Source organism: Rhea americana, unplaced genomic scaffold, assembly GCF_003343005.1.
Source record: "Rhea americana isolate MKP2758 unplaced genomic scaffold, rheAme1 scaffold_200, whole genome shotgun sequence".
Taxonomy (NCBI): Eukaryota; Metazoa; Chordata; class Aves; order Rheiformes; family Rheidae; genus Rhea; species Rhea americana.
In genome coordinates, this window is record NW_028186151.1 from 32,989 (window position 1) to 56,603 (window position 23,615).

The 23,615-nt window shown below is 49.2% G+C and overlaps 2 protein-coding genes across 3 annotated transcripts in view; one reads left to right on the forward strand and one right to left on the reverse strand.

Moving 5' to 3' along the window:
• On the forward strand, nt 1-3,172 carry PROCR (protein C receptor). 2 transcript variants are annotated; one of them, XM_085303878.1, is made up of 5 exons: nt 1-409; nt 522-758; nt 970-1,011; nt 1,206-1,472; nt 1,594-3,172. In XM_085303878.1, the coding sequence occupies exons 1-5, from the start codon at nt 214-216 to the stop codon at nt 1,704-1,706; spliced, it is 855 nt and encodes a 284-aa protein (XP_085160004.1). In that variant the 5' UTR covers nt 1-213; the 3' UTR covers nt 1,707-3,172. The 2 variants fall into 2 exon arrangements, with proteins under 2 accessions (XP_085160004.1, XP_085160005.1); XM_085303879.1 differs by lacking the exon at nt 970-1,011.
• Nucleotides 3,173-11,310: 8,138 nt separating this feature from the next.
• DNAJB11 (DnaJ heat shock protein family (Hsp40) member B11) overlaps nt 11,311-23,615 on the reverse strand; it is a 12,731-nt gene continuing 426 nt past the window's right edge. Inside the window, exons 2-10 of the mRNA XM_085303880.1 lie at nt 23,423-23,579; nt 22,016-22,113; nt 20,864-20,996; nt 19,717-19,859; nt 19,072-19,154; nt 18,413-18,470; nt 17,685-17,796; nt 17,115-17,274; nt 11,311-12,260 (exon numbers count right to left, since the gene is read on the reverse strand). Coding sequence (XP_085160006.1) covers nt 12,196-12,260; nt 17,115-17,274; nt 17,685-17,796; nt 18,413-18,470; nt 19,072-19,154; nt 19,717-19,859; nt 20,864-20,996; nt 22,016-22,113; nt 23,423-23,579 — 1,009 coding nt within the window. The 3' untranslated portion in view covers nt 11,311-12,195. The remainder of the gene's footprint in view (nt 12,261-17,114; nt 17,275-17,684; nt 17,797-18,412; nt 18,471-19,071; nt 19,155-19,716; nt 19,860-20,863; nt 20,997-22,015; nt 22,114-23,422; nt 23,580-23,615) is intronic.

Genomic DNA, 23,615 nt, shown 5'->3' on the forward strand with positions numbered 1-23,615 from the left:
CAGGAGCCGCTGGGCTCCGCGCTGCTGCCCGACCCGCGGTGCCCGCCGGGCTCGCAGCGCCTCGGGACCCTCGTCCGGCTGCTTCGCCCTGCACACGCCGCCGGATGGCCCGGGCAGGCGACGGCCCCGGCCTCGGGGACGGGCGCGGGCTCTGCCGCCGGCCCCCGGGCCGCGTCCGGCAGGGAAGGGGTGCGGGTGGCTCCGGCTGAGGAAATGGGAGAGACCTGGCCGGACTCCCACCCCCCGCCTCCCGGAGCCCCACCTCCGGCATGGGAGCGCTTAAGTGCCCGCCAGGCCACCGGGCCACCACTGCTGTCCCCGTCCCATCCGCAGCCAGGCCCCTCGCCGCGCGGGATGCTCTGCCTCCTGCTCCTCTGCGGCGCCCTGGCCTGCGGGGCCGACCAGGCGGGTAAGGGGGGTCCCCGGCGCCCCGCGGGCCCCGGCTCCCGGCCTCGGAGCCGGGGGGGCGGGCGGCGGTGGGGAGGGCAGCGGCGCCGGGTGACGGCTCGCCTCTCCCGCAGCCCCGCTGGCCTTCACCATGCTGCAGCTGACGCGCGTCTCCGACGGCCGCTCCGACTTCTGGGGCAACGCCACGCTCGACGGGCGGCTGAGCCACCGCCTGGAGGGGCTCAACCTCAGCCAGGTGCTGCCGCTGGAGCCGCCGGCCGCCTGGGCCAGGAGGAAGGAGGACGTGGCCACCTACCTGCACTACTTCACCAGCATGGTGCAGCTCATCAGCATGGAGAGGCCCATCAACTGTGAGCGAGCGCTGGGCGCAGCGAGGCCCCGCCGGCGCGGGGACGCGGGAGAGGCTGGGGGCGCGGGGCCGGGCGGGTGGCCGGGCACCCCGCTCCCGAGCGGGGGGAGCGGGTGGCGGCACGGAAACGCGCCCCGTGTACCGAGACGGGAGCTTTGTGGCAGTATGATCGAAGCCTGGGCGTTTTAATCGCAGAACCGTTGCGATTTCAGTTCAGGCTTGGCAAGCCTCCGTCCCGAGGCCTTGCAAACTCGGTACGTAGCTTGTGGCCTGATGTTGGCGATGGTGGTCCGGGTTCAGGGGGCTCCAGGGCTACCGGGGGGAGGGAGCAGCGGGAGGGAGCGCTCTCCTCCAGGCCGGCCAGTCCGGTCCAATCTGATCCGTGCGCGGCGGAGCTGGCCCTTCCCGGCCCGTGCCTGACCTGCCTTCCCTCTCCGCCTCGCCGCAGACACCCAGAGCCTGCGCTGCCACCTGGGCTGCCGCCTCTTCCCCAACGGCACGGCCCACAGCTTCTACGAGGTGACCCTCAACGGCACGGACTTCCTCAGCTTCCACGTGCCCACCGCCACCTGGAAGCAGCTCTGGCCCCGGCGGGACATGGTGGCCGCCTTCGCCCACAAGGAGCTCATGAAGTACCCCGAGACCACCAAGGACCTCCAGCACTTCCTTAATACCTCCTGCGTGGATGTCCTGAGGGCTCAGAGCATCAGCACGGGTTCGTACGATGGCAGGCGTAGGGCGGCCACCGCTGCACGCCGAGGGCAGGGGGGACGGGAGGGTCGCGGGGGCCTTCCCGGCCCTGTGGCCTCACCCCCAGCAGTATTTTTCTCCCGCAGGAAAGCAGAGCAGCCGGTCGCACACCCCGCTGGTGCTGGGCCTGACCTTGGGAGCTTTCGCCCTGGTGGGCATGGCCACGGGCATCTTCTTGTGCACCGGCGGGAGCTGCTAGCGGCCGGCGCAGCCGCCCCGCCGGCGCCCGGGGACGGACCCCGCATCGCCCCGCGGCAGCAGGGCACCGCTGCCGCGCTCGGCAAGGGACGCCCGCTGCCCGGCCGCGGCCCTCCCGCCGCCGCTGCCGACTTCGCCGCGCCGCCCCCGACTCCGCCGGACCGTCCTGGCTGGCCCCGGGGACGGTGCCCCTGCCGGAGGACCCGGCGCCCCTCTGCCGGTACCGGTGGCCTTGGCGCAGCACGCTTGGGGCTCACCGGGATACCCCGGCGTGCCGGGCTCGGCGGGAGCCGCCGGGCGTCGTGGCACGACTACTGAACCTGGGGAGGTTTCATTTCGCCGCGGCGCTTGCGGGCCTGTTGCAGGCCGCGGCCGGTATCGGGCCGCGAGCTACGTACCGAGTTTGCAGGGCCTCGGGACGGAGGCTCGCCAGGCCGGCGGCGCTGTCCGAGTTTGTTCGGGCCCGCCTCGCGGCTTCGCTTGCGCTTGGCTTCGCCGCCAAGGAGGTTTTTCTACTGAGCGGGTGCCAATGCTTGATTTGTTTCCCTTTCCCTCATCTTTGCTTGGTGCCACCGAAGTGGAGTAGAAATAGCATCAACCGATGCTAGATTTTGCGCACAGAACGAGCGGGTTTCTGACCCGCTTATAAAGCTGTGGCCTGGAGCAACGCGGGCCTGGGAGGGCAGCAGAGGCCTCCGGAAGGGGGGCCACCAGCCCCGGTGCAGAGCAGCACCGGGGCACGGGCTGACGCCAGAAACCCCAAGGCACGAAACTACTTCCTCTGCGCAATAGGCTTTGTTTCATTTCTCTTCTTTTCCTTAATAACTAGATCTGAATTAACGGTGCATCTTTGACTGGACTGTCCAGATTATGCTCGTAAGAAACTCTTGGCCCTTTCTGCCCTTTTGCCCATTACAAAACCTTGAGCCTAACAGCACGTGGTGCTTTTCTCTGCCAACGCGAGGGCTGGACGCACCAACGCTGCCCAGCTGCAGCTCGCTTTGCCTGCAGAGGACCACGTAGCTCTGGGCACTGAAGGTGGGGAGGCCATGGGGCAAGGAGCTCTCCTGCTTTAATTTCCAGCTCCTTTATTTCTAAATATCCTTTCCTCTTGGTCAAAGCAACCAACAAAAAGAAAGGGTGGGCCGGGGAAAAGAAACACATGATTGAAATGGGATGGGAAGATGACATAGCGGTGTCTGCAACAAGAGATTTGGGAAAAGGTTTCAAAAGACCACATTTCATCTGCTCAAGCTGCCAGGTCACCCTGGCCAGAGTCCATCGCTGGAGCCAGCCGGCTCCTCCACCAGAGCAACGCGTTCGCTCTTCCCTAGCTGGGTCCGTCAGGGATGGAACCACAGCTCTCTCCACCCTTTAGTGGCTTCATTTGCGAAATAGAAATGCCGGCCAAGATTTAAGAGGAATCAAAACAGTGACAATAAAACATATGAATGTCATTGCTCAGCATCTCAACACGTGGCTTTGTTGATACCCCTGCTACGTGCCAAGCTCTGCGGGGCTGTGGGGTCCTTGCCGCAGGCGTTGGGAGATGGGGTGCTTGCTCTGAAGGTCAGCTTAGCCTTGCAATCCCTACGTCTCTCCAAGAGAAAACACTTGTTACCCACTTGCAGCAGGGAGAGACTGCCACATTCACGTCCCTGTAGGCCTCTGCTTTTGGCTCTCTAACGCTGGGGCGTTGGTGGTGTGTGCAAACAGAGCTGCAGGACCAGCAGCCTCAGAGGTTTCTCTGGCCCTTGGGCTCCCAAAAGCCTCCAGAGCACCTGCTCTTCTTACGCTAGTGCCAGAAGAGATTTCATGCTGCAGTCCTGAGCGCTGCACGTTTTACCAGAGCAGTTCTCCTGCAGAGGCCTCCCTGTGCTGCATCTCTTTGCTGTCATTTAGGCAGCAGAGTATCGCACCCATGGGAGAGCAACCGCAAACAGGGGCAACACACTAGGACTTTGCAATGCGATTCTGCACCGGGAAATAAGGATGGAGCCAGGGCAGGATTCCTCCTTGCTGTCTCAATGCAGAGAGGAGCCAGCCCTACCTCTATAGAAAATCAGACCCGGCTAGGAGCTGCCACAGTTGAGGTGGGTTCAACCAACCCTCTCTGCAGACCAGCAGCTTTGGATTGCATCTGGGTGATTCACCCATCTAGTCAGAGGTGCTCTGTCACAGCAGGGCAGAAGACCTGCTCTGTACCCTGCCCTGCCTCGCGGTCCCCCAAATCAGCTGAGCAGGAGGTGGGGCGCACACAGTGGGCTCCGGTCGGGAGCATGCTGTTTGACGTGGGCTTCAGCAGAGCTGCTGCCTGGGGTGCTCTCAGGCAGGAGAAACCGGAGCTTCTGGAACACCGGGGCTTGTTTTGCTTCTTGCTTTTGAAATGCGTCATCTTTTGGACAGATTAGGAAGTCTCTACTTTAAACAGCTCTGGGAAAGCCCTTTTCCTGTCTGTTGGGCCCCTGAGTTTGCCTGACCAGAGCAGAAGGAAAGCGCTCCAGAAAGCGGCTGCATTGCCACGCTTTGGAAGGTGAACTGACTGTGCTGCTGCCTTCTTGAGCCTTTGAGAGTGGTCACAACCAGCACTGACTAGTCCAGAGCTGGTCTCTTCCCAGCATCGCTTGCTAGGATCTGTTGTCCCCATGCCAAACCATGGCCTACCAGCTCTCCATTGCCTGGACACAGGCTTCCATGCACCTGCAAAATGCAATCTGCAATTCTGCTTGATAAGTAGCAACATTTGGACCATGGGAGCACCGAAAGGATGGAAAAGGACAGCAAAAGGTGTGATAGACTTTATCCAAACTTTCTACAACATCCCTGTCCAGAACTATGACCATGAAAAACCCATCCCAAAACAGCCAGCCCTGTATCCCAGGGCCTCTTCTCTGGTGGCGATAGCACCTGCATCAAATAGAGGTACAACAGCAGAGAGCAAAAGGAAGGATTACTGCAATAATAAGCTCTTTCCTTCAACCCCACAACACCTTTCCTCCCCACCAGGCTGCAGACTCCCTCCCTGCTGAGCAGCGTTGCAGCACGCTGTGGCCACATCATGGCTGCCTGGTCCCCAAGGTGGTGGTGGTGGGGGGGAATCACCGGCTGCAGCTGCAATCTGGGTTTCTTCCAAAGCACTACCTAAATATTTACCATCTCTTTGGCAGCTGGTATCCACGTCCATGGCCTGAGCTTTTCCAAATTTGGCCATGCTTCCGACATCCATTATATCTCGGGACTAGTGCCAATGCTTAACTACGCATCCTATCAAACAAGAGATGTTTTCAATTTGCTCTTTGGTTTTTGCTTTCTGCTGAAGGGCAAACCAACCACATGCATTCCTTTGGAGAGCTTTATCAAGCCCCATGCGCAACATCTTGCTAAAGCACACAATCCTGAGTTTTATATATTGATTGCCGTGTGAGGTTTTTCTTCCACATGCCAAACAGTTTCCATCCCTCAGCTCTGCTATCTTTATTTTAGATAACTGTTGAGATAAGACGCCCAGCGTTGAAGACAGTATGTTGTTCTAGTGAGTAAGATGATGCCAGCATACTATTAACTGAATTTCCTCTTCCCCTCTGTACATGTCCCAGGAGGGGTTTAACCAAAGCACTTGCATGTGCTGGTGTTTTATGGCGCTTGCTGTGGCTAACGGTTTGCTCCTTAGCTCTGCTCAACTTGGAACCAATGTAATGGGAATGGATAATCTCTTCCAAACTCCTTTCCATGGGCAGCACATGCTATCATTAAAAACACTTGCTCAGAGATCAAACTCTTTTTCTCAGGCCCTGACTCAGAGATTAGGATAGCATCTGCGGCACACAAGGCTTGAGTTACAGGGAAGGCAGACTACTGATCTGTGGATTTACGTATCCTGGGTGCTTGAAATGCAGTCAGCATGTTCTCGTCTCACCAATGGAGTCTAGCAGGAACATGTGGTCCCCACATCCTTCCCCCCTCCCCTTCCTCCTGGGGAAAAAACCTTTCATACATCAGCTCCCACAGCTCATCACAAGATCAGCCTCCCCTGGTCGTGTCCTTCATGAGCCTCCAGCCTGTCCGACTGCTCACAAAGCAGCCTTGGCCCCAAGCCCCAGCTGCTGGACTCCATGCTGTGCGCATCTTCTTCCCCAGGTCTGTGTTTTCAGGAGCTGCTGCAGTCAGTGATGAACTGTAGCTGCCACTGAGGCAGGGATGGAGAAGGCAGTAGCTCTGGAGAATGCCAAGAGCTGGGAGAGCCTGGCTTTAGGCTGGGAGCTAACAGCGAAACGTGAGTTGTCGCCAAGAAAGAAACTCTTGGCCACAGATGTACTTTGTGCATCAACTGGAGAACACCCCGAGAAGCACACAGCTCAGTCCACGAGGACCTAGCACACACACGTGCGCTGCAGTCCTGCTCCAGTAGCTGGGCTGAAAGGCATGACATGAGACAGGTGCTTGGGGAAAAACACAAAGTCAGGCTACGAGCAGTTATAGTAAGAGCAGACATGCTGGGCTGGAACAGAAGCAGTAGACTGCCCTTGGCATCTCTCCCTGCTGTCTTTCTTTCTATCACCACGCTAAAGTCTCCTTTACTGAAAATTAAGCTGTTACGTCTTTCCTCATCATCAGGACAGGAAGAAGGGCTTATTTTCATAAACATTCTGCATTTGGTGCCTGGGATGACATCATCATCTCTTTTCTGGACTAAACAAGCCCTGTTCTTTCAAGCTTTCCTCAAAGGCCACATTTTCAAAGCCCCAGATGTTTTTGCTTCTGGAATTTCCAGTTTTAGCCCAGCTTTAAGGCTGCCGTAACCCTCATTGATGCCAGAGTGCGTGGATTTGTTGAGCGTGCAATCTCAAGACACGCTAACTTGTCCTCCTGGAGCAAGAGTTGCCTTTTTTGGCAACACAGTTTAGAGCTGTGTTGAATTTGGGATTATTAGAAGCACAAAGATCATCATCTGCTGCATTATCCCTACGCAATTAGGCCTTTTTATTTGTGCATTTACTTCCTCTTTAGACATGCAGTAACCAACTTTGCATGAGGCAAATGAGGCTGGGGACAACACTGTAGCACTGAAAAGGGGACAGTTACTTGCACAGCAGATGACCTCAGGCTCCCATCCGGCTTTTACTTCCTCCACCCCAAGGTTCAACAGTTCTTCTGCCTGTGGCAGCATCCTTATCCATCAAATCCTCTTTGTTCCTGCAAGACCATGGGAGGGGAGAGGGTGAGGAGTTACGTGGGAGGGTGGAGGCTGATGGAGCTGATCGAATACCTGTTTTTCCATCAGCCCCCCTGCTCCCACACAAGAGAAGGCAGATCCCACAAAATATTTACCGGCAGAGGAAGGGGCTGTGCTGACCACATTCGAGTCCTTCCCTGCAGGGCGTATGGGTGCCCAGGAACTATCACTGCCCTCTTCCTTTTCCTTTCAACTCCCAGGTCACCGTGCCTGACCCAGCCAGAGGAAACAGGAGGAGAAAATTGGCTTTTGGCCAAAGTCAATACTGAGCCTGGCTACGTAGTAATCTGTGCGAAAGGAGGCTTTGGGGCAACAGGATACCACCATGCAGCTGGAACATGCTACATCGACTGGCCACCACAAAGAGCCCTTGGTGCCACCCTTCCTGCCACAGCCAGGTTGTCCCCTACACGTACCTGCGTGCGGAAGACAACTTTGGTCTGAGCATACTGTCCCCTGGCGAGACAGCAAGCAAACAGCGCTGCCGCTGCTCCTGCAGACTGTGGCACCGCTCAGCCTGACAGCGATGGCACAGGAGCAGAGACATTGTTCCTACCTAAAAATCACGTAAAATACTCCAGAGAGAAATCCTCATTTCAGAGCCATTCATCTTCCCCTCCCAGCTGGGACCATGCCACCAAGCTTTTCAGACGTGCATTTAAGCAGCTGCACTCTGAAAACAAGCATGGCAAATTAAAGTGCCTTCAGAGGGAGAGCAATTTTCTCCTGGCATCAGCCACTTCTCCCCTCCTATCTCCACCATCCTTTTACAAGTAGAAAAGTTTAAATATAGATAAGTGCTTAATAAAAAAAACAAGGTCTTATGAAAAACAAACCAGTCTGCACTGTTCTTGTAAAAAAGTTTCCATGGAAGAGAAACTGTGCTGCTTGGAAACACTTTCACTCCCTGCCTTGATTCTGGGAAAGAGGCAAAAGGAAGGGGTGGCTAGAAGCAGGACTTCACGTGCAGAAAGCCCAGACCATGCAATGACAGAATTGGACAAGGTTGAGGCAACTTTTTACTTCTCTCTCCTGAGAAGAGACTGGTTGGCAAGATGCCTTCTGGAAAAGCAATATTGAATCCTACTTGAACCCCAAGGTCTACCTTTGCAAAGCTGTAGGAAGCTGCTCAGCAAACCAGCTGCAAAACAGGTGGTCTTTTCCAAATATTTAAAGTGACCAGAGATACACTTCTCCGAGAAGGATGCTTTCTCTCTCAGCTACTTATTCTCTCCTTACATGTCACAGGACAAACACTTATAGTGATACTAGACCCCAGTATAGGACTCCTCACCTTCTCGGAGCAAATGCTCCATAATGTGTATTTCTCCCACCAAAAGAAATGAAGTGAATATTTGCCAGGACCAGGAACACAAGGTCCCCATTTTAGAAAATGAAAGTGTGGCTGACAGCTAAGTTACACCACTCTCTCTCGTGACCTGTATTTTTTCCTGTAGCAGAAAGGACTCAGCGAAGACTAAGCCTTACAGAGCAGCCATCACCCTCAGCTGAAAGGCTCCAGGTCAGACTTTTCCTGTTGCTTTTCTCCTGCATTTTTGAAGGACTGAAATCAGAGAGCTGCCAGCCTTCCCTTGTCCAAATTTATTTCATGCAGAATGCTAAGCCAGGGGCACGTGCTCACTTGCTTAGCAAATACCTGGAAGGGCTGTAAAAGTTACCTGACCTCGGCCCACGTGCTAGAATATCTGCTCCCAGGTATTGTCCAGGACAGCTGAACCTTTGCCCCAACGTGGCCCTGGAATCCTCATCACATCTGTTCCTTTGGTTTTCCAGGGACGGCAGTGATTCAGCTGAAGGATGCCAACAGAGAGTTGACAAGAGCAATGTTATTTCCAAGCAGAGCTAAGTGGACCTGCAGTTAGGACCTAGAGGAACATGCTGAACTTCTGAATGTGATCAAAAACGTTCCCTTGAGAAAACAGGATCTCATTTTAACCAAGTAGTGACCAGAGGCTTATTTAAATACAAGTTGTTGCCGTTTCGAGAAGGGGTAAGCCACTCCTGAAACATTTCTAAGACCTGCAATCACCCTAGAAGATATAAAGCTTCTAAGCAGACTGAGACCAAATGAGTGGAAATAGGTAATCAGACCCTGGGAAGCACCAGTGTGCGCTACCGCCTAGAGAGAGAGGAAGCACAGAAACACTGGAAGCTTTGAAGATGGGGAAAAAAAACTCTAACTCCAGTTGTGCAGACAAACTATGTAGTAGCAGGGAAGCAGTAGGGGGAAAAGGAAGGCAGAAGGAAGTAGGATTATTTGGTAGGATTTGGGAGCTTGCAGTTCTCTCCTTCCTGCTTTTCCTCCTGGCTCACGTTTCTTTGAATCACCTGCCCCACAAACAAGGCAGCGAGCTTGCCGACTCGCCGTGCGGTCTCACCCGGCCACGAACTGCCGCTTCTGCAGCTGCTATTGTTGCTGTTCAATATGTCCCAAGGCAGTACAAATCCACAGCTTAAGAAAACACTTACAGGAAGAAAAACGAATTACCAGGGAAAGGAAAAGCAGCAGCAGGAACCAGTGCTTGTGCTTGAAATGAATGCACTGTCTGCTGCTAGGGATGGGGGATATGAAAGGTTACGCTGCAGCCAGAGAAAGTCCTCACGTACAGAAGCTGAGATTCGGTGCAAGGTCCCAGCTTTGACTTTGTCACAACAGCCCGTGTGTGTGATGAAGCAGACAACATTATTTGGATAAAAAGCACCTATCAGGCTCCAAGAAAAGTATGTTGGTTTGGCCAGCTCTGCCTTTAAAAGTGCCAAAAGGGAAACGGCCTATTGCTACCTCTTTTCTGCAGACCCCAACTAGAGGAACGGCCTCTCAGGTCATGCAGAAGGGTTGTCCAGCTGAGGCTGCCTGCTGCATGAGTTCAGAAGCAACAAGCATATGCAGCTTAATGGGAAACAGGTTTACGGCACCTGTTCTGGTTCCTGTGGTTCCTGTCACAGTGGACATTTCCATGCTGCCCTTGCACGCCCAGCTGGGAGGACAGTAGCACTTCTGCCCTTATCGTAACACAAGCACCCTCAGGAAACTCCCAAACCTGCCACCCTTCCTCCCTGGAGCAGGATGCGCTCAGCTATTACACCTCTGTGTGAAAGCACCCGGTAACCGCCAGAGGAAAGACTCAGGTGCAAACTGAGCTGTCGCTTTGTCTGGGCTGCACTATAAAGCAAAGGGGAGGGATAAATCCCAGGCAAAACCAGGGCGAGACTCTCATCGCTTCAGGCAAACAATTCTCACCAGCTTCTGCAGAATCCAGGCTGCCTGGGAGGCAGTGTGAGCAACTTAAGAGCTAATTTTGACAACATGGACCCACACTTGAACAGGAAGACAAGCAAGGCCAATCTGTTGAGAGGAGCCATCAGTAAGTGGACTCTCACGGGGCTGATGTAACTGGAACCAGCCCCACACACAGGGATATGAGAAGGTGCATTTCTTTGAAATCAAAGCTAGGCCAGGGAGAGGCAACTGGCTATGGGCCTGGAAGAAGCTGGTCATCAAGAAGGCTGACACTCAAGGTAGCAACCTCAGCCAGGTGAGGATTTTGAGGAAGAGCTGCATTGAAACTAGGTGTCTGGCAGCCAGTTTGTCTCGCCCGTCTTTCTCAGCTATTCCCGAAGCCCCCACTTTGCTCTGCCAAGGCAAACGTGTAAGGGATCCAACAGGAAGCCTTCCCTGCACTGTTTTTCCGATGCGTCAGCTCCTGCTGTGCAAGAATTCGAGGCTTTGGTAGGACACTGCTAGACCGCTGGCACGCGGCAGACGGCGTGGTCCAGAGTATTCAGTGTTATTTTTACATTAAGTTAAAACAAGAAAACCTGGGCTCACCTGCTGCTGCTTCCCAATAAACATTTTGGCGTGGAAACGTACGTCCCTAGCATCCATTTCCCAGGCGAGTGAGGCAGGCGATGAAATATCAAAGCAGCTGCTGCAAGGATCCCACGATAGTGCAGAAGGTGCAGACTGCTGCATCACACAAACAATTTTGCTGCTTACATCCACGTTGCAATGAGCCAGAAGGCTGACTTGCATAGGCACCTTTGAGGTCCTTTTTTTTTAAAGCTACTGTTCCCAAAATACTAGCAAAGAACAAGCAGAGGTAAACATTTCTGACAGGAATGCCTAAGAGCAGGGCCTTCATGATGCATACCAGAGCACCACAGGTATTTCCTGGCTCATATACCAGGCCTTCAGTTCAAATAAAGTAGCTACAGAGCTTTAGCTGGTACTAGCAGCTCTAGTTTCACCACTTAATGCTACTGCTTATATCACAGCAGGAACCCTTCTACATTAGTCCAGTGACTCACAGCTATACCAGCATCAGTTCTGCTTAAATACATAACCAGATAGTTTGCCATTCCAACTCAAATATCTTTATTTCTGTGCTGTTAGCTTCACCTGTCCTCATAGAGGACAGAGTGCAGGAGGTAAGTGAACTTTTCCAGCCAAGCTGTCAGTTACAGTTGGGGGCCAGTAGGAAGAACCAAGTCCACAAGGAGTCATTTCTGTTATTTTCCAAAATCCCACGATATGAAGGAGGTCTGAGGTGTCTTTGCTAACACAGAAAGAAGTTGTGACTTCAAAAATCGAGTGTTAACTTTCAGGACGAGAGGACTTCTTGGCAGCTAAGGGTCCAAAGAAGGCTTAAGAGACCTTAAGAGACTTCTCTTCACTACTGCTATCTCAACCACGTGTGGAGCCCTAACATAGCACACAAAGCTCTTCCTGCAGTCCACTCTCAACAGCACCTGTACTCTGGCCCCAGAAATGCACTCAAACAATATCACTCTGGACTTGGAGAGGAAAGGAAGGGCTTGGATTAGAAGGAAAAAAAAGAAAGAAAAAAAAACCCTAGAAGAGAGTGACACAAAGGACAAAAAGCAGGAGAAGCTATGAAAAATATGTTGAGATGGCCAAGAAAAGTCACATCAAAGTATATTTAAAAAACAGAAATTCCAATCTGCATGGAATTTAAAACTCCTTTCCCCACTTTTTCCTGCTCAATGAGTCTTTTCATCATTCCAGGACATTGAACACTATAGGCAGCACCAGTTATGTCCTGAAAAGGGTAGAATCTTCTGCAACTCATCTGAGCACTTTCACCCTTTAGAAAAAAAAATTATATATACCTCAACAGTTACCCCACCCTCCCTCTTTTTCATTCTAAAATGGGCAGGAGAATAGAATTCTGACACATCTGACTTTTCATTTTCAATTAAGTCCAGTTTTTCCAAACTAATATCCCTGCAATCCGTTGTACACCTTCTGCACTGATCCTTGCTTCAATAGTTGTTTGAGACCTGCAAAAGAAAAGAAAAGAGTTATTGCACTGCACAAATAGGACTCTGTATTCCCTGTTCCATCTACACCTACACATCTGACTTGAAACGCTAGTATCACGGTGCCTACAAGGTTCATCACAGCTGAGCAATGCTCTATAAAGCTCTGACAAACTAAGAGCTTTATTAAAAAGGCAGAGGTGCAGCACCTTTACTCTGGCTCATTCAACATTTCTAAAAGGACAAATAGCATCAAGGCTAGTAACACTGCAACAATGCTTTCATATAGTCAGGACCACAGTGAACCAATGGTTCCAGGCAGAAAAACGTTTTGTTACAAGCTTGAAACTCAGTGCACCACCTCAAGATCTTCACAGCTAGGTGACAGATAAAACTGCTGCCCAGAGCCCACTTCACTACTGAAGCTGAGAGCAATTTTGTCACTCGGAATAAAACCAAGAGGAAATAGCTTTTGGTTATTTCCAGAGATTACTTCTAGTCTTGTGAAGATTGTCTCCTCACACTCCCTCTACAGTCAGGAGCGATCTGCTAGCACTAAGTTTGGAAGGGCTACGATGGGTTTCTCTAGAGTGCAAATTCAGAAGGAATCAATGCGAATGATCACAGAGCAGAATTTTTCACACTGCTCTATTTGGTGCCTGCGGATGCTGTTGTCTGTTTTAAGTAGACCCTGAAGGCACGAAAGAGAAGCAAACATTAGTGGACTTCAGTATGCTACACAAGGCTACAGTTCTGAAGCAACTGTAGGAGATTACATCACCAGGCTGGATCCAGCCTTTACAGATATCACCCCTCGGAACACAGAAAACCCAGCCATAAAACATTTTAAAGGTCTGAGTGTGCTGATGCCTGTCAGCACTGACTTATCAGAGCATGATAACGTAAGAGAACAAAAAAGTGATTCAGCCCCGAAACCATAACAGTCCACCTACTGGGGTCAGCAGGGAGAGACCGACAGACCTTTACTGCTACTTAAGGGTCAAGGCTGCACAACACTGACCAAGGGAGGAGACTGGCAAGAATGTATGCATCACTCTGCTTTTCCAGAGATAGTTAGAGAGGACTCCCTCCTCAACGTCAGCCTGCAGGCACGCTGCCAGCACTCCCACGGCCCTGGCCCGCGCGCTCCTCTGGGCATGGCAGCATACCTCTACTCTGACCAACACCAGAAATGCAACTGACGGGCCTTGTTCAGGCACGACCAAGGTTGCGAGATGGCAAAATTCCACACATGGGGAATTTTAAAGTTAAAAAGTTAAGCCACATTGCTATTTCAATCTGTTACTGGATTCGCCCAAGCATCGGCTTTGTGAGAACTAAGCATCCTGGCAGTCAGCTTGCCCCTCACCGTGACTTAGGGGGAAGAACATGCCTGTCCTCCAGGTTGTGACCACTACAGAAAGACTTAGCAGTCCTGCACTTGCTCCCATATTCTCCTGTCCTTCTCCCTGTGCAACCATATCAGGAATTGTTTGAAGAATCTGCGTACATAAAAAACAAATCTTTTCTTTCTGCTGGTCATTTCTGGCTGCCTCACTTACGTGTAGCAGTGATGTAAAGGAAGGGGTGAAACAAGTGACTGAAAATAGAGGCATAGAGAGGTTGGAGAGAAGATGGGATCAGCATCCTGCCTCAGATCAACTTGCTTCACTGTGTAACTGAAGCTAGTTATGTGGGGAAGGAGGGCTGGACGCAGATTAGACTGCCAAGAAAAATGCAGCAATGGTTGTCATCTTCCAGCAAGGTATGCAGGCAAAGAGAGGCAGGATCATTTGAAAATAAAAAGATTACCCATAAAGAAAAGCTAGACTTTGGGGCATACAAGTCCTTCTTCAGGAGACCGAACTAAATGATAATATACCTCCCTCCAAACCTTGTCTTTCTTTTCTACTCTCATGACTATTCTGGCTACAAACACTGCTGCCTTAAAAGACTGGTATTTTGATGCCTAAGTTAAGGCCACAGTAACCCTGTTAAAATACTGGAAAACTGTCCTGGAAGTAAGGATTGGAACAGAGATTGCTTTCTGCCAGAGAAGGAGAGGCTGCTGTACTATTCATGTCTCCCTCTCGCTTGCTCTTGCCCAGAGAATCTTGAATTCTTCCCTGCTTCCTCAAACATCCTCAACAGGAGGGTAAAAGTGCACCCACTATAGAAAAGGTGCTAATCTCTAAGGAAAGGTCATTCTCCAGGGAAGCGGAAGGTAAGTTCACTTCCCCTCCACAGCCAGAGGAGACTCAAAGCCACTTCCTGGCTAATGTGTAAGAGGATGTGCCTTCCAGCTATCAAGTTCTTTTAAAAGGAAGGACATAGCTGGAGAAAGGTGTGCTCCAGCAGCCCTGAATAATATGGGATCAAGCAACATTCCAATCATTTCCATGCCTCTTGTTTCCTGCTAGCTAGTTCTAGGTAACCACATGCTGGCCTGAAGGATAGCCTCATTAGCTAACGGGGTATTTTGATACATTTCTGGTGCCCCAACTTCAGCTTTCTGGATTTGGCTCTGACAGCCAGGAATCCTGAGGTTTGGTGATACCACACCTAACATGTTTACTGGAGCCAACTTTGAGATTTCTTTTTATGCTGCCAAGAGATGACAAGTTACAGCACAACCTGCACACTTCGCTGCCTGCTGTTACTCTCTGAATACTCTAGAGTTAAAGCACAGGATTGAAACCTCCAAGTACAACAAACAAACAGCAATCGAGAAGAACGAGACATAAGTCAAAGAAAAGAAAGTCACTTCTGATCAGCAGGCAACAAGTTCCCTGATGTCACACTAACAGGAAAGAGAACACATTGTTTCTCTGACTCCAGACTACAGGCTGACCAGAGTGGTGCTCTTGGAGTCAGTATCTCCCGAGTGCCCCAGAAACGGTACACATGGTTATGAGATAAGAAATTGGGACCTGTGCCAACAATAAGAAAGAAGGATGTTTTGAATTGAGGCCTACAGTCTTCTCTTGAATGTGTACACTGAGCTGCTGCCATGCAACTTGGCTAGAGCTATTCACTTAAACTCCTTAAATCCCTGGATGTTTGGAAATATGCTAGCATACAGAAACATATCTGACTGCTTACCCAGTCACCCTTCCCCTAAAACGGGTGGAATCACTTCAGGATTCAGATGTTCCATACCCTCTTAAACAGGCTCATGCTAGCACCATCACCTCCTTGTTTGTCGGGTATTTGCAGAGACATGCTAGCAGTGTTAATGGGAAAATGCAGGCTTCTGTCACTGCTTTTTGCCCACAGTCTCTTCACAAACTGCCAAGAGCAACAGATGTATGGATGTCATATGGAATTGAGAGAAGCTGCCTTAAAGTTTGGAGAATGGCAGCGGAACCTGGTAGCAGGAGACCCTGCACCGATGTGGTCACTGTTCTCGTTAGTTTTCACTGAGCACAATAGCTGCCAACTGTGGCTAATAGGGTGGACAAATTCCCTCAAGGGGGGACAAGAGGAGCTGTATATCTTTACAAATCAGTATTATGCTCAGTGTTGCACAGCTGACAGTGCACAAGTTGACTAACAACACTTGACTGCTATGACAGCATATTCTGAAAATGCAAAGCAGCACTGTGTCAGAGCAGCAGAACTGCTTACCTGTGCTGGAGCCCTGGGCAAGCAGTACACTTGGCAAGTTCTCAATGCAAGCAGAAAAGCACTGAGGCCAAAACACAAAATAGGCTCACACAAAGCATAGTCCAGAGGCACAGACCTTGCAGCCTGAACAGCCACAGAACTGTGGCCCAAAGATCTACAGAAGATCAGGAAACCCTGAAGCTGCAGGTAAGGGAGAGGGTTCCCCTTATGAACTGAGCTCCAAGTGGTAGTTAGCACAGTGTTGCCAAGGCAGCAGTAACATGCTGTGGCACCAAGACAACTCCACTCAGGGCTTGGCTTCCCTCTACAAACTTGAGAGGTCCAGGAGAGCTGCACATTTGCTTCCTTCCACCAGGACAGCTGTCAGAACCCAGGAAATGGCACCTTCACAACAAGAAAATACAATGGTCTTGGCCAGCAGGAAGAAGTTCTGGAGAGAATCCTGGTCTGGCTCCAGAAGGGCCACACTGGTATGTGCCAGGAAGTCCTTTACTCCATAGCAGAGGATGGCTCCCTTGATGCCTACTCTGATGCCTTGAGTACTTCAGCATAACCTATTGCAGAGGCTACTGAAGCAAAGAGGAATTTCCAGCCATGACACAAAGCTGAGAGTAAAGGATTTACTCTCCTGCCAGTTCTAAGATGTTTACAGGGCTCATGCACGAGCTTCCACCTGAGGGCTAGAGCCAGGCAGCAGATCTCCCCTACCAAACAAGTCTACACATCTGTACCGCCTCCACCTTCCCAATATACAAAGTGCTACTGAAGAGAAATGCAGAAGAAGGACTGTTCCTCCCTAATGTTGCATTGCTCTGTTTACCTGTAATAGTAGACATTTTTCATAAATCTTGCCTCCAGAAGAGCAGAAGCTTGGGCTGGAAAAGAGCTCAGGATCCCCATTCTAGCAAAGGCAAAGCAGGTGGGGGATAACCCCCACCAAGTCCTTCAATTCAAACAGATGGCCAGCTACAAAGGACTTGAAGGCTTGCCAAATACTACATCCCAGCAGTGACATATCCAACCTAATCTGGTTCCCTACAGCTTCAGCAGCCAAGATTGCTCACTTGCTTCAAAAAAAGCAAGTTACTCACAGGGCACTGGGCCAACTCCATTATGCTGTATGATGGGTACGTGGACAGGAGAGCCCTTCCTGACCATTACAAACTACTGGTTGTGTTATGCCCACTTATCGGCTTTGGTAAGAGATCTGTGCAGCCCATGGCCATGACAGAGTTTTAAAGCACACACCTTCCCGCTGTTCATTTGTCAGCTGCTCTTTGGGAAATTCCACATCAAATGTTATTATTAGTGAGCCTTTGATGTTATTGTTATCAAAATTTGGAAGACCCTCTCCTTTCTTCCACAGCTTGGCCCCAGGTTTTGTAATTTTATCCCGAGCGACATGAACCTGGAGACAAGAGAATTTTCAAAACATTAATAATATTCTGTGCACATACCCCAGAACCCCAAAAGCCATTTTCCAACCCACTGAAAAGCCACAAATGGTACCAATTTCTTGCCAAAGTCAGCAATATTCACAAGGGTCCAGGCAGTATTGCAACTAGGACATATAACAGTCCTCACAATATCCAGAACATGTAATAGCTGCTTTAACAGCCTGGACCTGCATTGTGCTCCCCGTTGTAATGGGGGCATTTTGTGTCTCTGAGAATTGCTCTAGCAGCTACAGTCTGTAGCTGAGGGGATACCAAATACAACCAGCAGCTACAGACAGCCCTGTACAGAGTAGCCCAGCCTACAAGAAACCTGAAGCTAAGGTCTGTTTGCAGACAGCAGGAAAGCAAACTGTTGCCTTACCTTGTGCCCATCCAAGTGGGCAATATCCATTTCAAAGCCTGTAAGTGCCTCGACCAGCGAGACTGTAACATTTGTATACAAGTCATCCCCTCTTCTTTCAAAGACTGGATGCCTGTGAAAAAGAGAAATTGGAACTTCTTTCCCTTAGGAGAAAGGGGTCCTCTGGCTTCTCTCCCTCATCCCCCCCCCCCCCCCCGTTCTGTTTGGGAAAGAGTTCAGAGAATTCACACACATCACACAAAGGAAATGATGAATGAATGAAATTCAGCATCAGTTTCCTGATTAAAATACATAGTACTAATAACCTTTCTATTTCTAGTGCAATGGGCGCTAAGGCGTTGTCAAGAAGTTGTAAGGAAATGTACTACTAAGAAAACTGTGAGTCACACAATGGGGAGAGATAGCAAGTTTATGGAAGGAAAAAAAAAGGATATTTCATGACTCATGTAGGAGCTAAAACAAACAAACAAACAAAAAAAAACTTACTGCAGAATTCAGGCCAAGCAAGAAGTGAAATAACTTCAAAGAATTTTAACAGTGGCGAGTTCAGCTGCTCGAGCATATTTGAGGTTAAACATTCTGCACAGCTCCAAGTAGCAGATCACCAGCCACATCAAATCCACAGAGGGGTAAGCTACATGCTAGCAAAGCAGGCAATACCAACCAGAAAAGTGCTTGTAAGCTTTGTTTATAACAACTGAAGTGGTTTAACTAGGCAGGTTACTTACTTAAGAACTTTTATTCGGAAGCGCAAATCACCTGGCTCTCCATCCACATGGGGTTCACCTGTAAAGTAAGAAAAGCTATACTAGAAGGAGGTAGATACTAACAGCTGAAGAAACAAATAACCATGTGGATCCATTCTTCACAAAGTTACCACCCCCCCCCMAAAAAAAAAAAAAAAAAACACACACACAAGTTCCTCCTTACATGGCTAAAACCTTGCTGCTATGTATTTCCTAACAAATAACCTAGGATTTTCAGAGTATTGCCTCAATGCATTTGTATCTCTCTGCTCTTCAGAAAGACTTACTCACATGTTAATGAGGCCTGTCTTTTACAGGTTAAAGGATTTCATCTGCTTGAACAGAGGGAATTCCCAAACACACTGAAGCCTAGAGCAGATAATCCTATAGGTTTTTTGAAACACCAAGATGCATGTGTGCACACCTGCAGTAGCGGCAAAAGGAGTGTATCTTGAAGCACAGTATTACTGAGGCTTAGCAAAGAATGTGCTCCTGGACTTCAGCAGCATACACAAGATAAGCATCTAGTTCTGATCATTCTCCAGAGCAGAGCTTGGACACCGCCATGAAGACCAGCTGTACATGGCAGAAACGGAACAAAACATTAAAGCTGATCAGTGTAGCAGTGCCCATATACATACCTTCACCAATGAAGGGATACTCCATACCATCCCTCACACCTGGCTCTATCTCCACTTCTAGTGTTCGCTCTTCATTCACGAGCCTGTTAAGGGGAAGAGCAGGTAAACAGTTGTGCTGTGTTAGCAGCAGCAGGTGGTAGCAGCTACTTATTTTACTGGTGTAATAAGAACATCGCGCCAAGTTAACACACATTCTCTCCTTTCCTCACATCAGGACTGGCAGGCAAGCAGTGCTGCCTTTCTTGTATGCTAATACCTAGCTCAGAAGGCAAAGTTAATGACCAGCATCTGGATACATGACTATGACACGGTACTCTCTGCCCAGTTCTTCACAATTGGGAACTGTGGGCTTGTCCAACTTTGCTTCTGGTTATGCAGATTTAGTTGTGGAACTTATGCCCAGATGCGATTTTTCAGGGAATAAAGAACAAAGAATAAACTGGGAAGCACTTCACCTATTAGAGTTGGCCACTCCTGCTGTAAAAGCAAAGATTCCAAGAATTTCCTCCTTGGAAATAAGAACCTTGTGGGAAGCTTCTTCAAACTACTCGTGATCTACCAATAGTGCAGGCACTTCCCCCACCTAGTGGCCGATTTCGATTAAACATTTATGCTGCACTAAGGAGCATAAAACCTCATACTCACTTGACATTGGGACATTCATCACAAACAACTTCTTGAGTCATCTGGAAACGTCCAGGGCCCAACTGGGTGGTCCTCATCTCCTGCCGGCAATTGCATTTCCGTTTGCCAGGTGCCTGTCTTGCCACTGGCTTGTTTCTGACAACCTGTATGAAACAAAGAGCTTCATCACACAAGCACACAGGCCAATATTCCCAAGTCAAAAAGGGTTGAATTTCTCTAATGAGATAATACGATATTATATTTGATACCTGAACATTATTTTTTTTTGGCATGTTCTCTGCTGCCTTCACAGTAACTGCATGAGATTGTGCCAAGACATCCCTGATAAGAGTTTTCAGCTCACCCCTCTTGCCAATCACACACTGAAACACTAAGATATCGGAAAACTGTCTCTGACAGTATAGGTGCTTTCTTTTTCTCCTTTTGCCTGCACACTTCTCTAAATAGGACATGTAATCCTAGGCTAAAACATCTGACACTTTTGATCACAAATTCCCTCATTCCAGTCTGAGGAAGTCACTCTGGGCTACTCATTTGCTCAAGACACTTGCACAAACTCAAATCAACAAGAATTCTAACAAGTAGAATACAGAAATTGCCAGCAACACAAATATGGCTTACAAAAAGAAAGAGTACCACCCCATCCATTTGCTAGGAATGTAATCCAGAAAGTTGTATTTAAATATTTGACCATATAAAGAGGACATTAAAACCCACAACACTGTGTTTTCAGCCTTTCTTGTAAAAGCAAGAATTAAGCTATGTGCTTGCAGTCTATGAATGGGCCTCAAATACCATCAAATAAAGAGGCAGACCAGTAGTTTCCTCCCCCTCCAACTAGGCTACCGCAAAGAGGAAGTAACTAAGCACTGGCAACTGATAAGTTATAGTTATTATCACAAGAAGCATCTTGTGATAACAGGCACATAGGCAAACTTCAGATATCAAAGAAGAATTGTTTCTTCTGTTAAGTACTAGCACATACTCTCACAACATCCTCCGCTCTCATTGCCAGGTACTCAAAAAAATAAGCATCTCTTAGTTCCAATTTTTGCAGAAAAAAAATCATTCCCATCAGTGGCTAGGCTAGCAACTCTCAAACTTAAGAACACACTGGGGAGACTAACAGACAAGCAAGCAAACTTACTTCCACAAAGTTTCCTGAATAAACCTCCTCCAGTGTAACTTCCAGGTCCACAATGATGTCACTCCCTCGGGGAATGTTCCTGTCTTGTTGGCGAGGATTCCCTCCAAACATGAATCCAAAGTCCCCAAAAAAGCTATAGATTAAAACACATCTGTTAGTTTAGAAAGAAATTCTAACCAGACAACGCTTTGCTGAACGCAGCTACTCAAGGCAGCAGCAATGGGCTGCCTGGCAACTGCTCCTAGCCCTCTGTAAAACAGTATAGTATGTAAATATGGCACTTACAGTATGTAAATATGGCAAATCCAGATACTTCTGCTTGCTCCTCCAGAACACAAGCTAACCTTCAAACTAAACAGTCACTTTGCAAAAGAATTCTCTACTTTAAGGAAACAAGTGTTACACTGAGGCTTGCATATTAGCATCTCAAAACCTGGCCACTGCCCAAAGGAAGTCCTCTGTCACTGAAGACTAATGCTAGCAGTTTTCTTTGTGGAGTTTGAGGACAAGTGTGATGAGGAAACAACTTCACAGCAAGCCTGAATGCTCTTCCTCAACACAGACCAGCGGACAGTGGTGGTTCTCACCCAGAAGGATTACATGAAAAAAGCACCTTAATGAATTGTGTTAGCAAATTTGCTCCTAGCGGAAACAAATGGACCTCAAACTAAGGAACATGTAGGTGCCTTCAGATTCTAATGACAATAACTCTACAGGTGCTCTGCTGTATAAGTCAGTACAACATTACTTTGTAAAAGAGAAAGGAACGCCAAAGTACACTCATGACCTGTGACAACAGGTTATACCTCAATCACGTAACAGAGAACACAAGAAAGATCTACATGTTTAGTGCAAGACCTTACACATTGCTCACATTAGCAATTGTGTTTGCAAAGTAGCAGCCATATGCAGGGGAACAGAACACTGGCTCCTATGCACTACTCTTGGAGAAAGGACCACCACAAGATACACATGTACAGTGGACATCCTCCTGTACTGTTTTTGTTTGTGTATCTTCAAGAACCCAGTTTTCACTGGGCACATCATTGCCTTCATCTCCCTCCTGAACAGGAAAAAGGAGAAGATCAAAGACCTTAACATACTATTAGAACTCTGATTATAGAATAGCCTTAAGGGACAAAGCCTCCTTACTGTGAGAAGATGTCTCCATGGGAACTTTGGTGTCCATCCTTCAATCCCTCTTCACCATAAGCATCATACTGCTTCCTCTTCTCCTCATCCGACAGCACCTGAGCAAAGGTAAGGCAAAGGGACAAGACACTGATCTATGGCTGAACTGGGTTATTTAAACAAGCCTTTTGAGATGAACCTTGCCAGTACTCTTAACTAAAGGACAAGAAGCAGAATATCATACTTTACAGAAGTGTCAGCTGGGAGTTGCTTGAAGTGGACTGGAAGGCTAAATATTTAGTAGGTAAAAGCTATGATTAGCTTATTAGAACAACAAAAGCAAAACACACAGGATACAAACAGCACAGAGTTTACCACAGTGACTTGAAAAAGAATCAAAAAGGACTAATGATTCAAGTCAGCTCCATGAAGCAGAACACTATAGATAACACCATCCTTGCTCTTCAGGCGCACACAGAGTGCATATTTCCCTAAAGAGTATTTTATAAGTGTTAGCAATGATGGTAAGTTTGCCCACCGAGCTGAAGCTGCCAAATACGGTAACCTTAAATGTCAAAAAGAGTTAGCAAGAAGCAACTTCAGCATTAGGGCAGAACCAAGTAGCCCAATATATGTACCATTTTTCAGTATTGGTCTTTGCTCTGCTCCCCTGATATCCAGAATTTTCTAGATTAGATTTGGTCTTCCTTCCCTTCTCTCCCTGACCTGCTGATTATATTTGAAAAGAATAAGATTGCCAGGTCAGCTTCCAGGAGGCTGGAGGAGTGGAAACAGGTGAAGAAGCAACTCTGCTGGCTAAAGGATGATGTAACGTAGTATTCTATAAGTTTTAGGTATTAATGTATTATTTGCATGCTTTTATATCATAGAAACAAGAAAATTCCTTACTATAACAATTATTTTCCCAACTTTAATACACCTAGTAAAAGGCGAGCCAAAAACCTTTCGCCCCATGTGAGCCAAAATTACTCACAGCCCACCTATACATACAGGTTGTTCTTATGCCAATGCTTTTAGCTGATGCAGCTCTTATTTCTTTCTCAATTTTCACCCCACACTGAACTATAAATAAATAACAAATAGCTTGAACTTTCTGCCTTTCTTTTCCTCTGGTTAAGTGAGCTATGGCTTCCTCCAACAAAGTTCTGCCATCTCACAGGCAGCTTCTCTACCTTTGCTCTTTGTTAGGTGCAGTGCCTGGCATGATTTTGTAACAAGGGGAGCAGGAACTGCACTTGCACCTTACAGAAAGGTGCTGGCATTTCCAGGGAGCCCTCCTCGAGGGTGTAACACCTCAAGGGGTTTCCTTCTCGCCCCTGCGAATCCTGCAGCTTGCCTCGCCACGAAGCTCGGTGCGAGCCTCGGGAGGGTGCAGCGGGGCCTCCCGGCAGGGCAGCCCGGGCTCACCTCGTAGGCAGCCCCCAGGTCCTGGAACTTCTCCTGCGCCCGGGGGTCGTCGGGGTTCCTGTCGGGATGCAGCTGCAGCGCCAGTTTGCGGTAGGCCTTCTTGATGTCCTTGACGGAGGCGCCGCGGGCCACCCCCAGGATCTTGTAGAAGTCCCTCCTGCGGGGGCGGCGGCGCCGTCAGCACCGCGCCGCC